The 17,456-nt window shown below is 35.1% G+C and overlaps 1 protein-coding gene across 1 annotated transcript; it reads left to right on the top strand.

Annotated features, from left to right (window-relative positions):
• Window positions 1-923: 923 nt before the first annotated feature.
• NEPRO (nucleolus and neural progenitor protein) lies at window positions 924-17,009 on the top strand. The gene is made up of 8 exons (XM_051985297.1): window positions 924-1,101; window positions 3,856-4,010; window positions 6,681-6,892; window positions 7,463-7,540; window positions 8,290-8,639; window positions 9,004-9,065; window positions 11,531-11,790; window positions 14,003-17,009. Exons 1-8 carry the CDS (start codon window positions 993-995, stop codon window positions 14,433-14,435), a joined length of 1,659 nt encoding a protein of 552 aa, XP_051841257.1. The 5' UTR covers window positions 924-992; the 3' UTR covers window positions 14,436-17,009.
• The last annotated feature ends 447 nt before the right edge of the window (window positions 17,010-17,456 follow it).

The following is a 17,456-nucleotide window of genomic DNA, read 5'->3' as shown; positions in this document are numbered from 1 at the left end:
AGTGACTTGCCCAGGTTCACACATTTAGGCTGCATTTGAATTCAGGCCTTCCTGACTCCAAGAAGGAAGCTCTATGCATAGCATCACCTAGCTGTCCCAGATGAGAGAATTAATATAGACAAAAGGTATAAGTGACTTGCTTTCTGAGGTCATACTGCTTTTGACTCACTCTCTTTTCCTTGTCTTTTCATAGGACAACTCCTGTAGACTCAATTGCCAAAATATCTTTCCTCTCATTTCTACCTCCACTGCTTTCACACTATGGGGCCCATGGGTAGCTTTACCTTTTCCCTTGATTATCTTAACACAATAAAAAACACTACCATAAACCCACTGAATACAGAACACTGTCAGTGTAAGAGAGATTGGAACCCAAGTCTTCTAATTTAAAGTCTGTGGTTCCACTCACTGTGTCACCTAGCTCTGTGTGTGTGTGTGTGTGTGTGTGAGAGAGAGAGAGAGACAGAGAGACAGAGAGAGACAGAGACACAGAGAGACAAACAGAGACAGAGAGATAGAGACAAAGAGACAAAGAGACAGTGACAGAGACAGAGAGAGAAAGAGACAGAAAGACAGAGAGAGACGAGAGACAGACAGAGAGGGAGAAAGAGAGAGACAGACAGAGAGAGAGAGAATAATAATTTGGTCAATTTGGCTGGATCAGAGTGGGAAGGTAGCAATGTCTAATAAGGTTTATAAGATTGGACTGGACCAAGCTCATTCCGCTTTAAAAACTAAATACAGGAATTTATGTTTTTAGAGTAGAGACCATTGGATATGGTTGAATTGGAGAGCCACAGGGTCAGATCAGTTTAAGAAATTAATCCCGCCCCCTACACTTGCTTCTTCTTCATTTTAAAGTTGATACCCCCCCCCCCCCCATTCCAGGATTTGGTCTCTCCTCGGCCGCTTGGATCCTCCTCCCTTTTCCCTTGTTGGATTTGGTCTCGTCCTAGCTCCGCCCCCGTCCCGCCTTCTTTCTCTCTTCCAAAATGGCTTCAGTGGCGCCTTGCCTGGAGCAGGAGCCTTGGAATCGGGTGCGGATCCCTAGCCCGGGAAGTTTGACCACAGTGACCGTAGAAGATAAAGATGGAATGATTGGTGAGTGGGGCGCCGGCGAGGAGGAGACGCATGACTCTCGCCTCCATAGGCAGGGACGGTTAAGGCCTGAGGACAGGGATGAAAACACGTGTTCCGAGGAATAACACTGCCGTTCTCACTTCCGGGATTCCTTCCCCGGAGGCGGAACCCTGTCCCTGGAAGGGCCAACCCTCTCCTAGGAGGGCGGAAGGGAGGCGTGGCCCCTCGGCTCACCCACCCCACCTCCCTCTTTTGCACATGCGCCTCTTGCGGATGACGGGATCTTCACCCTTAATCCTTGAAACCGTATTGTAGTTTAAGATCCCTAAAAATCGTGTTCGACTCCTTCCTCTCACTTTTCTAACAACTGCTGCGACCCTGGTGGAGTCTGTTAAATATCCTGAAACATAGATTCCTTATTTGTGTTAAAAAAACAAACAAACAAATAAAACAAAACTTGGAGTAGACGATTTGTGAAGGTCTTTTCTGGAAACAGACCAATTTATTAGCTTATGCTATATGGAATGATAATAATAGTAATAATGGAATTAATACAAGAAATAATAGCTTATAATAATAATGATGATAGTAATAAAAGCTTTTCTTTGGTGTGTTAAGTTTTGCAAAACCGTTTGTAAGTATTATCCTCATTTAATCCTCTCTATAACCCTGGGAAATAAGTGAAGTTACAGTCACCCCAATTTTACAGATTAGGAAAATTAAGGAACATTATTAGGTTAAATTACTTAGGGTTACACAGCTACTAAGCCTGAGGATATATTTCAGGTCTGGTCTTCCTAACTCCAAGTCCAGCACTATAGACTTAGCTGCCCCTTTTGTCAGAATTTCAGAAGACCCCCAAAATGGTAAAGACAAAATCTTGAAACATATTGTCTGCCATTCCCTCAAGCTCTCAGCCTGTAGCTTTCCTCCCTTTCTCAAAGCTCTTCAAAATCCTTGTTGCTTCTACTTTTTAAGTTCTTGCTTCTTTCTCAACCCATTGCAATCTGACTTTCAACGGAATCACCAAACTAAAACTGCTCTCTTCAAAGTACCAGTGATCTCTTAATAAGAAAACCCTTTTTCAAACCTAATCCTTCCTGAGCAATCTATTGCATTTGACAATATTGACTACCTTGTACCTTTCTGGAATACCCTTTCTCTCTGGGTTTTCTTGTCTTGACACTACTTCTGACCATTCACATAAGGCTCCTGGATCTTCTTCTGTCTATGTGTTTTTCTCCTAATAAATCTTATCAATTCCATTAGGTCTAACTACTATTATGTAAATATATCCCAAATGTATGTATCTAACCTCCAGTTTCTTCCCTGATGTTTCAAATTACCCTAGACATCTTAAAATCAGTGTTCAAAACTGAACTCAGGATCTTTTCCCCCTTCCCCCCCCAAAGCCTATCCTTTTTCAAACCTATTTCTTGACATTTATCTTCAAATCTGAACCCTTCTTCAGCTCACATAATTAATCATTTGCTAAATCTAGCTGTTTTCTGCCTTCAAAACTTTTCTTGCATCTGATTCCTCTCTCATGAAGCAATCTAACCTTAATTCAGGTCTTCATCACCTCTCATGTAGATTATTGCCACAGCCTCTTTCCTAATTGGTCTATGCCTCAATTCTATTCTAGTAAATACTGCCAAAATGATTATTCTTAAGCATAAATCTGATCTTGTGACTCCCCTCCTCAACTTTGTATTGTCTTTAAGATAAAATTCAAAACCTAATTAACTCTGTATTGCCAATTTCTTTGGACATGACTTGCTCTTGTGATTTCTGGAACCTAGACTGACCATCTTTCCATTCCTGACACACATCTTTCATCTCTATAACCTTGCACTGACCACCCACCTTGCTAGAATGCACTCCTTGTCTCTTTAAAGAATTCCACTCTTATATATGTGTGTATTTGTGAGTGCATTTATTTATACATTATATACTCCCATCTCTACATACTTGTATGTATATGGCAGCTAGGTAGCACAATATATCTGGCACCAGTCCTGTAATCAGGAAAACCTTAGTTCAAATTCAGCTTCAGTCACTTACTAGCTATGTAACCCTGGGCAAGTTACTCAACCCCGTTTGTGTCAGTTTCCTTATTTGTAAAATGATCAAAGATACTCCAGTATCTTTACCCAAATGGGATCACAAAGTTGGTCACAATTGAAACAACTAAATAGTAACAAAAAAGAAGTCGTAACATATGTATTTGTTGTTTATCTTAGTAGAATGTAAGTTTATTGGATGTAGAGATCATTCCATTCTTTTTTATATGCATCTTCACCTGGCACTTAGTAGCTGTTGATTGATTGATTTTCTATGTAGAATATAAACTCCTTGAGGGCATTTAATGTTTGTTTCATTTTTGTTTTTGCATTCCCAATAATTGGCACCTGTTAAATACTTGTTGACTGATGTGAAAGTATGTTCAGGGAGTTTATAATTATTTATGAAGCAAGTACTCTGGGGTTATGAGGTAATGCTATCTTTGACCCAAGAACCCACAATTGTTATTAATATATAATATACATCTATTCAATATACACAATCTAGTTTTCAATTAAAAGTTTTAATATTTTCATTCAAGTAACTTCTTACTATAGTATTTATTTCATTTATTATCAACTCCCTGAAACTACTTTTCTATCAACCAACAATATGAAATTTTTGCATGAAAGGGAAGCTTTTCTGTATATATAAAAGCACATGATGGCTATAGATCTGCTTGTACAATAAGGCTTGATTTCTCTCTTTCAGATTCATACATTAAAGTTGTGATGAAAAAGGGCCCCAGTGTCAGAATGTCATTGATGAGAAAAGACTTGGATACAGAAACGAGTGTCTTACATGCGATTCTTTACAGTAATCACAACAAACTGTGTCACCACAAGCCATATTTGGCTCTTAAACAGGTCAGAAGGAAACATTGTCTTTTTAGGTAATTTACCTGTCAGATATCAAGCATCATTGTGTTGGCTCTCCTTAATTATGCTATCTCTTAGTTATATGTTTAGCAGTTATTAACCCATAGGTATATTTTCTTATATTTATAGTCTTTATTAGACTTGATAATATAGACATCTAGGATATCATTGATAGAAACATGAAATGAGGAAGGGTAGACTTCAAATGATTATTTTCTACAAGATCACAACTTTATGGTCAGTGAGAGACTGAAAGTAGAAAAATAGATGATCTCTGTTGTTTATTGATTTACATTTTTTTTAATGTAATAACCTCAAAGGCCAATTCTTTTAACATGTAATTTTTTTCTGTTATATGGAAACTAAAATCTAACATTTGATTTTTAAAATTTTGAGTTACAAATTCTCTTCCTCCCTAAGAAGGTGAGCAACAGATTATACATTAGTATAATGTACAGAGATACAGATTATACATTAGTAATGTAAAACATTTCCATATTATCCATGTTGCAAAAGAAAATGCAGACCAAAAAAATAAAGTATAACAAGATAAAAAAAAAAAAGTATACTTTAATCTGTATTTAGACTCCATCAGTGCCTTCTCTGGAGGCAAATAGCATTTTTTCTTTTCATCATGAGTCCTTTGGGATAGTCTTGGATCATTGTATTAATGAGAATAACTAAGTCATTCATAATTGGTCATCATACAATATTGTTGTTACTCCTGGTTCTGCTCATTTCACTTTGCATTAATTTAAGTAAGTTTCCACAAGTTTTTCTGAAATCATCCTTTTCGTCACTTCTTAATAGCCCAACGGTAATTCTGTCACAATCTTATACTACAGTTTGTTCAGCCATTCCCCAACTGATGAGTATCCCCTCAATTTCTGATTCTTTGCCACCACAAAAAGAGTTGTTATAAATATTTCTGTACATGTAGGTCCTTTTCCTTTTTTTTTTTTTTTTTTTTTTTTTTAAATCTTTGAGGTACAGATTTAGGAGTGATATTGCTAGTTCAAAGGGTATAAACAATTTTATAGCCCTTTGGACATAGTTTCAAATTGCTCTTTAGTGTTGTTGAATTAGTTCACAACTCCATTAGTGGAATATATGTTCCTGTTTTTCCATATTCCCTCCAATATTTGTCATTTTTTTCCTGTTATATTAGCCAACCTGATAGGTATGAGATGGCACTTCAGAGTTATTTTAATTTCCAGTTCTCTAATCAAAAGTGATACAGAGCCTTTTTTCTTCTTCTTATAGTTTTGATTTCTTCTGAAAACTCCCTATTCGTATCTATCCTTTAACCCTTTATCAGTTGGAGAATGATTCCTATTTTATAAATTTGGCTCACTTTTCTATATATTTGAGAAGTAAATCTTAAAGGCGATTCCTAAAATAAGGTAGCTTTTGCATACTTTTAAAATTATGCAAAACTTCAGCATATGCAATCCTGTGATTGTGAGATATTTTGTAAGGTAGTTTGCAAATCTTGAAGCATTATATAGATAGCTTTGAAATTTACTCTATATGCTGAATATTGATGTAAAGTAGTGTATGAAATAGATGACTAGTAGCTAGGAGGGAAGGCAGGCTTGGGAGAAAATATGAGGATTTGGAATTTGGATGTGTTCATTGAGAATATCTTGTAATTAGCTATTTTTAGCTTGAGTGGGTGATTAGAATAGATATTAAATATATAATATCAGCATAGAGGTGATAATTAAAGCCATGAAAATGTACAAATAAGGAAGGAGAGAAACATTTTTAAGTGCCTGCAATGTACTAAATACCGTTCTAAGTACTTTTCTTTTAAACAGATTTTTATTTGATCCTCATAGCAATCCTGTGATGTAGGTGCTGTTACTATTTTCATTTTATAATTGATAAAACTGAGGCAGACAGCAGTTATAACTTACATAGATGAACACAGCTAGTAAGTATCTCCAATCAAATTTGAGCTCAGATCTTTGTGACTTCTATATCAGCAATCTCTCCATTGTGGCACTAGCTACCTCCTTGTCTGAGGGAGATGATGTGAGAAAGAACTGCTGAGAATCAAAGACTGAGTTTAGGAATCCTTTTGAAGTTATAAGATCAGGCAAAGAGAAAATATGAATTGATTTCATTTACCTTTTGGGAATATTTCTGTTGTTTAAGCAAGTAATTGCTAGATCTAATCCTTCAGTCCTCACTTTTTCTTTAAGGCTCAGCTCATGCCTCATCTCCTCTGTAGCAGTCTCTCTGGGTAGTCCTGTGACATTTTGTGCCACTCATGTGACATTGCTTTAGTATTTCTTTTATGACGTGTTAGAAGTTTATTTAATGTTTCCTAAATTTAGCATTCTTTAATCTGGAAAATTATACTTTTTTTTTAAATAGTATTTTGTTTTTCCAAATAGTTGTAAAGATAATTCTTGACATTCATCTATGCAAGACTTTGTCTTCCAAATTTTTCTCCCTCCTTCCATTACTTCTCCCCTCCCCAAGACAGTTTTTGATTTCTACAGCTCAACAAATACACATTCTCACTACATAGAAACACAGCAGTGTGTTTCTATGCTGAAGACACTTAATTGCATTCATTTGTTTGATTTGGCTTGTTTGACGTAAATAATCTTACTTGCCTATTGTAAATGCTAATCTTCATTGTTTCAGGTAGAACAGTGTCTCAAGCGAATGAATTATGTGAACTTGGAGGGATCCATTCAAGATCTTGTTGAGCTGTGTCCCAATAGAGAAGATAAACTTGAAAATACAACAAAGTACGTCATTCCCAGCCAACCAGTGGTGGAATTTATATTAATGAAGATTTTGGGAACCAGCAAATTAATATTACGTTTATTAAACTGTTGCTGCAAGACGTTTCTGTATCCTTAAATTGATTTTAATATTTCCTTTTTAGTAGGAAATTGTTTCAGTATGCTTAAAGTGTTTTTTTTTTTCAATATAATAAATTCTAGGACAACTACAATGCCTTTTGCCTCCATTTCTTAGGAACTGTTTAATGTTTTGTTGCCAAAGAAATTTTTATTCTTTAGCTGTAGTCTTTCAATATTTGTGGCATCCAGGTGTTGTAATAGCATTAGCATGAATTATAAATGCATTATTAAGTTGTGAGCACTTTTAAATGACGTTAATTTAAACATTAATAAATATGAGATAAATTTTCTTTGTTAGCAATATTTTTCACTAATATATAGCAGTGATAAGAAATGGATCCCGTCAGCCCACACATTGACTTAGAAATTAGAAAAACACAATTTAATATTATCAATGTTATATTTGTTTTTATTTCATTAAATATTTCTCAGTTTTTCATCTGGTTGCAGTGGACTAGTTTGGAGGATAGGGCTAGGAGGTCAGTGCCTCTGAAACAAATTACAAATAATACAAATTTTCTGTCTGGTTTTTTGACCTTAATTTAGCTTAATCTCTAGCTTGTCTGTGAAGCATCTTTGTTTGGAAGAATTCATCATTTTAAACACTGTTATAACAGGGTTGGTGAGCAGGGTATGGTATGTACATTCTTTTGAAATATCAGATTATCGGATTTCATTGTTCGAATTTCTTTTTCATTCTTCTGGGGAGGTTGGTTACTAGAAGTCTTTGTCATTGAGACATAGGGTGACCCAATGAGGTTTTTGGCATTTTTTTTTCCCACCAGAAAGTGACAGTGTAAGGCAAGGCTAGACATATATTTCTTATTTTATTTTATTTATTTTTTTGGCCATAGTTGAATAATAGTGAGCTGATTATTAATGCATAAGTTAAAATCTTTAAATTTGAGAGAAGAGATTAATTGCAGAAATATTACCTGTTTAGTTCAACCATGGCTGCTAATTGGGTCTTGAGTTTGAGAAGAGAAGTTATCACATTCCCTATTTTAAATTATACTATTTCTTGTACATTTACATTTTCCCCCCAATAGCTTCCATATTCTTGAATAGCAAATTCTTTTGAGTCTTTCATACTTGAGAGTGTTTCTGTCCACCTCCAAATTTCTTTTTTTTTCTTAGTTGGTATAATACTTTGGAGTATATTAGAAAAGAAAAAAATAAACTTATAAATGTTACTTGAAAGGCATTTTGCCGACTTACAATTGTATAAGAATTGAGTGTGGAAATATATATGTTTATACATATGTGTGTGTGTAGAAATATACACACGCACACATACACACAGAAGCTTAATAATGTAATCTTGAATTACTTTAAGAAATTTACAATAATTTAACTAACTCATGAATTTCTATTTTCCTTCCTAGGGTCCTGTATAAAGATGCTTTAAAAAAACTTGTCTTTTTTTATAAACCTTTGTTTCGATTGCTACAAGAGATATCCAAGATTCAACCGATGCCTTACTTCAAAAATTTTATTTTTCCTTCTGACCTTATAGAATTTTTAGGAGAGGACTATCTTGATGTCTTTAAGAAAAAGATAGTAAATAAAGGAGTAACAAAATTACTTAACAAACTCTTTCTTGCAAAAGAGAAATCGAATAAGCCTATTGAAGAAATAGCCTTACAAGTTCTCCCAAAAGCAAAACAAATGAAGATAAAGATAACAGATAATGTGGATATTGGGAAGGCTGTGCAGAAGAGGAAAATCTACAGAGGTAAGTCATTTTTGTTCAGTTTTCCTTATATTTTTGTCTAAACTGGACATTTGCTCTTAGTATAAATTTGTATTACCTTAGTCAGATTTTATTGTCCACATTCATTTTAATTATAGAATTGCTACTCTGAATATAAGATGGGATATTCCTAATGAGGCGTGGTAATAAGTAAATTTCTGAATTTGGGCATTTAAACATTGATTTTGATCCTTTTTTTTTAAGATTTTGTTAATCACTTAATAGTCAATTGATTCCTCTCAGAATCATTTTTAATAGTCTGGCAATAAAAAGACTATTAGAGAATTATATTGTGAGGTTTGTGTCTGTTAGACTAAATTGACTTGTGATTTTTCTGTTTCTACAGAAACATCATCAGGATTTGATCTGAAGGCTTTTTGCAGACGACCAAAGCACAAAGCTGTCATGGTATGTTTGTTTTTAAATTTATTGTGTATTAATAATAGTGTTTAATAGTAAATTTGAAATTTATGGGAAAAAGTTGGGTTTTTATTTATTTTGGAAAATTACTATTTAATCAGTTAATTTATTTAAAAAGAAGACTTTAATCAGGTTGGTATATAAATATAGTGCTCTTTGAATGTGGAAATATGTTTTGCATAAGATCACATGTATAATTGATGTCATATTTCTTGCCTTTTCAAGAAGTGGTCAAGGGAAAGGAAAAGAGTAATTAAAGAATTAATTTTTTTTAATATATTGAATCTATTTTCTTTTTTCTCTCAGTAGTATTTTATTTATCCAAATACATGAAAGATAGTTTTCAACATTCATTTTTGTGAAATTTTGTGTTCCAAATTTTTTCTCCCTCCTTCTCTTACCTCCTCTCTCTCCAAGACAGCAAACAATCTGACAGATTAAACATGTACAATCCTTTTAAACACATTTACTTATTTGTCATGTTGTGCAAGAAAAATGAGACTAAAAGGGAAAAAAAAAAAAAAAAAACCATGAAAAAGAAAAAGCACTACTATACCTAGATCCACATATTAATGTGGATCTCCATAGTTCCATAGTTCTCTGTGGATACAGATGGCATTTTCCATCCTAAATCCTTTGGGATTGTGAGAAGAGCTAAGTCTCTTATAGTTGATCATTACATAATCTTGCTGTTAATATGTACAGTATTCTCCTGGTTCTTCTCACTTCAATCACCATCAGTTCATGTAAGTCTTTCTAGACTTTTCTGAAATCAACCTACTCATTATTTCTTATAGAATAATAATATTTCATTATATTTATATTCCATAGCTTATTTTAGTCAATTAAACTAGACCCATGTATAATTGAGCAATAATAGGTCTGTGATGGCCTTAAATGTCCAGGGCTGCATGTGCCCTACACTGACTGGCTCAGCATGTACCTATCCACTGGCAGGTGCAGGTAACTCATTGAACCCTATTCGTGATGGGGATCAGGGATTGCAATTATTCCCTATGAATGAGGAATTCCCAATAAGTGCGGGTCATAAGCTTGCGTTGATTAAGTCCCTGTCCTTTGTACACACCACCTATCACTACTACCGATTGGATGGTTTAGTGAGGTCCTTAGATCAGCCCCACTGGGGTTGGCCCAAAGCCCTGATGAAGTGCTAAGAAGATGGTCGAACTTGACTATCTAGAGGAAGTAAAAGTTGTAACAAGTTTATGCTATTATATTTATGAAAAAATTAAAACTTTAAAGGGCTTACCTTTTAAATTTTAAAAGACTAAATAACTTTTTGTCCTAGAGTCAATAAGAAACCATTATAATTTATTGAGCAAGAAATCAGATCACCTTGTGTTTTATGAAAATCACTTGGCAATTTTGTAGAAGAGGGATTTTTCCTCTACCTCTTATTTCTTTCTTTAATTCTTCTAGGAATTCTTGCTAACCTTAGGTTCAGTTAGCAGTTTTCTTTGAGGCTTTGCTTGTGGCTAACACTTATTTTAAATGGAATTTCTCTTTATATGTCTCAGGATACAGAAAGTTCTTGAAAATTGCTCACCTCTTGGGGAATTAGTTCTTAACATCTCTATGGTACCTGACAGTCTTAGAAATAGGAATATTGTGGAAATTGGACATGCCCAAGCTTTACTGGGCAGTGGACATAAGTGGAGAAAGAAATGGAGAGGCTAGAGTTAGTTGGTTAATGTTGATGTGGTCAACAAGGATTTAGGGACTAAATACTGAATAGGGGCACTAGAAATACATGTGCTGATGAAGAATAGTTTGTGGTGGGTCAGTTGTGGGAAGGATATGACTTGGATCAGAAATTTGTCATGTGGAGAACTTAATGCCTCTGGGAGTTTGTTCTGGGTTGTATGTTCTGGACTCTATGTCAGAGCTCATTAGAAAAATCTGGCCTTCCAAAGAATGACCACTGTATAGAAGAAATCTTGATTAAGAGCTTAAAAATGATTTAAGTTATGGGTTTCCTTAAATCTACATATTGAATTTAAGAACAGTGTAAATACATTTTTTTGAGTTAAATTTATTTCATAGGATATAAGGGTGGGGAGGTAGTTTGTGTCTCTAGACTGTGATTTCTATAGGGTATTCAGTAACTTAGCTTTAGAGGGTTCCTTGAGGTATAAAGGTGAAGTGACTTCTATAGGATCACACAGCTAATCTGTATGTGAAGGAAGACAGCTCATTTTCTTGGCTCCAAATTGAACGCCCTATTTATTATGTTATGTTGTTTTCAAGTTAAAATTTAGTAAAATACCAATACTTTGTATCAGTTTTAAAAAACCACCATGTATTTGTAAATACATTTTATATTGTTGTAGTGTCTTTAAATCAAGCTTTCTCTTGCCTTAGGGCTTATCACACAAATGTAACTTCTCAATTTCCATATCACATTTAACATATTCTTGCCCTGTCCCCTCCAGGATACCAGCTTCAAGTCTGTATGTTCAGAAGGGAGAATACGAAAAGCCATTGGCTCATCCCAGCCACTGATAAGATCTTCTTGTGCTAAAAACCTCGTGCTGAGAATCCGAGAAGCGCGATCTTTTACACAACTTTCAGAAGAACTCCAAATGGCTATTTTCTGGTGTAGAAGCAGAAAACTGAAGCATAAAGTCACCTTTCTGCGTAACAAACTTCTAAAAAGTAACCGGCTTAAGCATGTGGAAGCTCAAGGTTGTAGGTAAGTCAGATTTACTTTTTGGGTACTAGCAGTAAATTCCTTTGCTTATTTTGTTCATTTTGCTACTTCTCGTATTCACTAATGCTTAATAAAGAAACATACTTACTTTTCACTCTCTAATCTTTAATGGATTTTTGTTGATAACTTTTGTCTTTCCATTGCTTAGAGTTCCCATAATCCCTTCTGCTCTGATACAGTAGATAGAAGTGCTGGACCTGGAAACAGGAAAATCTGGGTTCAAAACCATTCTCAGACATTTACTAGCAGTGTGATCTTGGGCAAGTTACTTAACTCCTGTTTGTCTTAGTTTCCTCATCTGTAAAACAGGGATAAAAATAGCATGTTTTTGTGAGCATCAAATTAGATAATAATTGGGAAGTACTTTAGCACAGTGCTTAGCACATAGTAAGTTCTGGGTAAATGGTTTTTTGTTTGTTTGTTTGTTTGTTTTTTGTTATTTTTTAATTATCATCTAGGTGAATCATGAGCAATCATACTCTACTTTGGTAAGTTTGGCAGTTTCTCTCCAGGAAGACAGCAGAACTGTCTGATGTCATATCAGGTTGACAGATAGTTGCCTTAGTATATTGCGGGGGAGTGGGGAGAGGGCTAGGAATCATCATCTACTACTGAATTCTTCCTTTGACGCTTATTGGGTAATAGCTCACCTAAAAGCTCCTGTGGCTCTGGTTTTGGAGGACAAAGAACATCTACCTCCTTAGAGGATCTAGCTCCTTCCTTTTCAGGAGGAGCCTTATATGTGTTTTTCAACTGTCCAGTTATATATGTCTTTGTGTTAACCCCTGACAAAGAGTCAGATCTCCCTTTTTTTACTTCATATCCCTTTTTTCCCTATTCAGTCCTCCCTATGTTTCCTTTAGGGACAGATAACTGCTATTGTGCAGAGGCATTTTTTCCTTTTTAATTTAAATTTCCCTCCTTTAAAATTTTGAACTTTCAGTTTCTGAAGAAAAGTATGAAAGAATCCTCTACCTTTTTGTTTAGCTCTGACTTAAGAATTAATGTATTTAAGTACATTGTATTTCAAAATGTAAAAAGCCTTTCTTAGCTCACTGTAGTTTATTGACCCCTAAAAATGCCTGTTGGCATTTTTAGAAGCCTGTGTTAAATTTAGCAGGGTAATAACAAATTTATTTGTGTTCCCTTCCATATTTCTGTTGGTGGATTTGTGAACTAGTTCAATCATATTGGAAAACAATTTAGAACTACATATACCTTAAAAGTGCCCAATTATATATCTTTTGACTCAGCAGTGTTGTTTTTAAGCAAATATCTGAAGATCAAAAACAGAATGTAAAAGACTCTCACATGTTTAACAGAATTTATAATAGTATTTCTTATAATAACAAAGAATTAGAAAGGGAAAAAAATCCATAAATTTGGGGATTAGCTAAATAAAATTTTGGTATATGAATGTAATGGAATGATTTTGCATCCTAAAAAATATTTATTATGATACAGAAATAATATTCTGAAAACAGAAATCTGGAAATTAAATTGTAACTCATTCAGGTCAGCAAATAGTTATTAAAAGGGCTTATGGGGAGAGAGGGGGCGATGTGTAGATGGCATAGTGAATGGAGCACTGGTCCTGGAGGACCAGTTAAAATCCTGACTCAGACACTTTGTAGCTGTGTGACACTGGGCAAGGCACTTGACCCTGACTGCCTCCAAAAAAGCAGCTCCCAGGCAAACAAAAAAGTCCCTATATTGTTTCAAGTGCTGAATCTATTAAGATAAAAAAGTATATATAGTTCCTCTGCTTAAAGAGCATATGTTCTTCTTAATTACATTATTTCTTTTTATTTCATATTCATTTCCTGTCTTCCTCATCTATCCAGAGCCATTCCTTGTAATGAAGAATGAGAAGGAAAAAAATAATTTAGCAAAACAAGATAACACATCAAATAAAGACTCTCATTTTGTCTTCATTTACCTTTTATCTTCTACAGTGCTTGTAGAGTGCTTTACACAAAATCCGTTATATTGTGTATTATTATACTTTGGACTCAGGTCCTCCTGACTTCAGGGCTAGTGTTCTAACTATTGCACTACCTAGCTGCCTCTGTATTTTTATATTTTGTTGACAGAGATGGAAAGAGGGGCAAAAGAGAAAATGTGAAATTCTGATAGGTTTTTCTCTAGCTAATAAACTTTTAAATTTTAAACTTTTTAATTTTTCTTTTAAAAGCTTGCCCAAGAAATTGAATTGCATAAAAACATCCATCTGTAACTTTCTTCTCCATGGCTTGGGTAAGATGTCTTCAAAGTGTCACCTGAGACGAATCAGTTCACAAAATAAATTTATGAAGCAACAGAGGAAACCACAGAGAAAGTTACAGCCTGCTGTTCTAAAGGAAATCCAGCAGTTTCTTCATCAGACTGAGAAGGTTATCACAAAGAGAGATGCTAAAAGAACATTCTCAGACCTTAAAATTCGTAGACCTGAAATGACTTCAAAAAAGAGCCAGCTGTTGGGCAACAGAAATGCAAATCTTATTGAAAATTGTAGCATTGCAACAAAGTCACCAACATTGACTAAAGTAAAGGAAAATAACACTATGGCAGAAACTGTCAGAGACATGGATGACATTGATGATATTTTTTCTTCATTGGGAGTTTAGAAATACATATATGTGAAGCTGTTATAATTTATTAAAAAAGGAAGCAGCTCATGATTGTGGCTGCTAGATGGGTCTCCATATTGTGCCTCTGAGTGGTGGGAGTTCTGCGTTGTACCTAGAAGCAACAAAAGTATTGGCCTCCAATTCCTATGGAATTACCACCCAAATCCTGAATTAACTTTGGAAGGTCTCTGGATTGGTTTGAGCTGTTTACCAAGAATTCTAGGTAGATTAGCTTTGAGGAAATCTGTGTATTGGAACAAATTAGGTACTTTAAAAAAAAATCTGTCTTGGTCAAGACCCATATTCCTTGGCTGGCTCCTATGGATCCAGCATGTATGCTGTGAAGCTGGAAAATGGAAGTATTATGCAAAAGGTCTCTATTTGATTTATTGGCTTAACTACAATGACATTGCCCCTTATTGTTTTCATCCATAGGGCATCAGAATTTCTAGTTTTAAGTAATTATGTTGTCTAGTTTTTACATGATATAAATAGACTTGATCACCAAGAAAAGTTAGTGTTAACACTGGTCTTATTATGGGGGTCAAATTCAGTCAATTTCCTCTTTTTCCATTTACTCAAAGGTTAAGTGTTTTGAAAAGTTAAATTTTTTCAGTATATGGAGTTAGTGCATACTTTTCTTATATTTTTACTTATATTTCTATTCTCTTTGAATAAAAGCTTTTTTTGAGGGGGGGAGGGGTGAAGGCAGGAGAAATGGAGCATTTTATTCCTCTAAAGATTATAGGAAATGTCTGGGCTGTATTCCTTATATGAATTTTTTGGCTTTAAGAATTAGGCAAAAGAATCTCCAGTTCTTTTAGTAGGCTATATTTGATGTTTTAGCTATGGCTTTTGCCACTGGATTATAATGACTCTGGAAAAGAGGGTTAAGGATGGGGATGTCAGGAGGACCTGAGTTCAAATGTGGCCTCAAACACTTAACACTAATAGCTATTGGATCCTGGATAAGTCACTTAACCCTAATTGCCCCAGCAATAACAAAAAAATGAGTAAAGCTGACTTGTGTGCAGCTCTGCCTCCCTCCACTCCAGTTCACACACAAGTCAGGACATCACCTGGTCATTAGTCCTCTTTGAAAACGTAGGACAAATGACCAGAAGATCCAGAGAGAAGGATTCTGTTTTGTAACTGAGGCAGTCAGGTGGTCCAATAGACTTGAAGGCACAGAGGCTTGAGTATGAATCCTACCTCAAGTCTCTTAACTAGCCATGTCAGTCTGTGTGCTTGTGTTTCCTTCCTCATCCTTAGGGTGGGATTAATAATAGCACCCCCTTCCCTGGATATTTGAGGATCAAATGAAACAAGACATGAAAAGCACCTCCCAAACTTAATGTTTATTTCTGCCTTTTTACCCCCCTTTGCTATTTCTCATTATACTCCAGGGATTCTTACCCTTCTATGTGTCATCCTCCATTGGGTAAAGTCTACAACCTTCTTCCTTCTCAGAAAAATGTTTTTAAATGCTCAGCACAAAATCCATAAGATTACAAAAGAAGCCAACTATATTGAAATAGTTACCAATAGGATAAAAAAGTTCACAGATCTTAGATTAAGAACTGTTACCATCCCTTTCACCTCCCCGTTTTTTGTCTCCTTTTTCATTTACCTGAACCCTGTCTTCAGTCGTTAAAACATCCAGGCTTTATCTATCAGTTCTATTTTTAAAAAGTGCAATACCCTACTTATCTAATATTAATTACTGTGGATAAAGCCTCTATTGAGTGAGTCTAGTTATTTATGTTTGAGCTTTAAAATAGGTAGTTTAGGAATGTGAAATTCAACTAAAACCAACTTTACTAATTAAGCATTAAAGGCACCTATTTTAAAGTTAAAATATAAAAAATGCTCTTTCTTCTGTGTTAACAAGTCTGGAATTTAGGAAGCTAAACAGGCAGTTGGACTTCAGCAATAATTTCTGCTGTCATTACCTCTTCCTCCTCGCCTGACTATACCTACCTTGCATGCTAACAGCTTCCCTGCCATTTTAAAGAACCAACCAGCACACATTGTGGGAGCCACTGCCTGTTTATGTGGAACATCAGGAGGGGGAGGAAGGCAGACTCCCTGCAGCTGCAGACAAAACCATGGTGCCCCCATTCTTGACAGGGTGACCAATCTTTTACCACATCAAGGAATACATTTTTGCATAAGGGACTTTTCTAAATAAGTGAAGCGTTGGCCTTTTTCCATTTTTACTCTTTAATGGGTCTTTCTAAAATATACATACACTTCCCTTTCTTAGTAACAGCATCCAAAATGTGACTTAACTTTCTCTTAAGAATTCAATCTGTACTAAATCAGTTACCGTATTTTCTAAGTAGCTGATATAGTGGAGGACTTGATACTGTGCGTTGCTCTGGAACCTTTTTTTTTTTTAAGCTAGTCAATGTGTTTTGCTTTTCTTTTCTAATAAAGGTTATTTGGCTATGAACCCGAGCAATATATATGGTTGCCTTTCTGAAAAATCACTGACTTAAAGACTAGAAGCAGCCCATTTGTGTGCAATTTCTTGTCATAAAAAATAAACATTGATGACCTTTGTCAGTAGCATTCAAATCATTTCATCACTAAAATCACTAAAATATATCGCTGGTGCTGTTTCTCTTTACTTTCACAGGATTGATAGTGTTATGCTGCTTTGCCCTTTGAAAAATTTGTGTTCTTGTATTTGGGAGAAGGTTCACTATCCCAATTGCAAATCTTCATTACTATCCATAGACAGATCAATAGTTATTTCACTCTGGGTTCTAAGTTTCCTCATCTGTAAAGTGAAGGAATTAAGCTGCATGATTTCCAAGGTCCCTTACTACTTACTTTATATATCAGTGGAAGAGAACTTTTAGCTAAAGCTCTCATCGTGCAGATGAGAAAATTGAAACAAACAATAGAAGGTAGCTATATGGCATAGTGGATAGAGCACTGGGTGTGAGTTCAAATCCATCTTCATAGCCTTCCTTGCTTCATGATCTTAGGCAAATTAAACCTCTATCTCAG

The sequence above is a fragment of the Antechinus flavipes genome, chromosome 3 (genome assembly GCF_016432865.1).
Source record: "Antechinus flavipes isolate AdamAnt ecotype Samford, QLD, Australia chromosome 3, AdamAnt_v2, whole genome shotgun sequence".
NCBI classification, from domain to species: Eukaryota; Metazoa; Chordata; class Mammalia; order Dasyuromorphia; family Dasyuridae; genus Antechinus; species Antechinus flavipes.
Note: the sequence above shows the minus strand (reverse complement) of the source record. Positions and strands in the feature narration are given on the sequence as shown.

What these genes read in the sequence shown, in the direction of transcription:
- NEPRO (XM_051985297.1), top strand. Translation starts at nt 993, where the DNA reads ATGGCTTCAGTGGCGCCTTGCCTGGAGCAGGAGCCTTGGAATCGGGTG. An exon ending in CATATTTGGCTCTTAAACAG is followed by an intron (nt 4,011 to 6,680) that starts GTCAGAAGGAAA and finishes TCATTGTTTCAG; the next exon opens with GTAGAACAGTGTCTCAAGCG. An exon ending in GTGGAAGCTCAAGGTTGTAG is followed by an intron (nt 11,791 to 14,002) that starts GTAAGTCAGATT and finishes TTCTTTTAAAAG; the next exon opens with CTTGCCCAAGAAATTGAATT.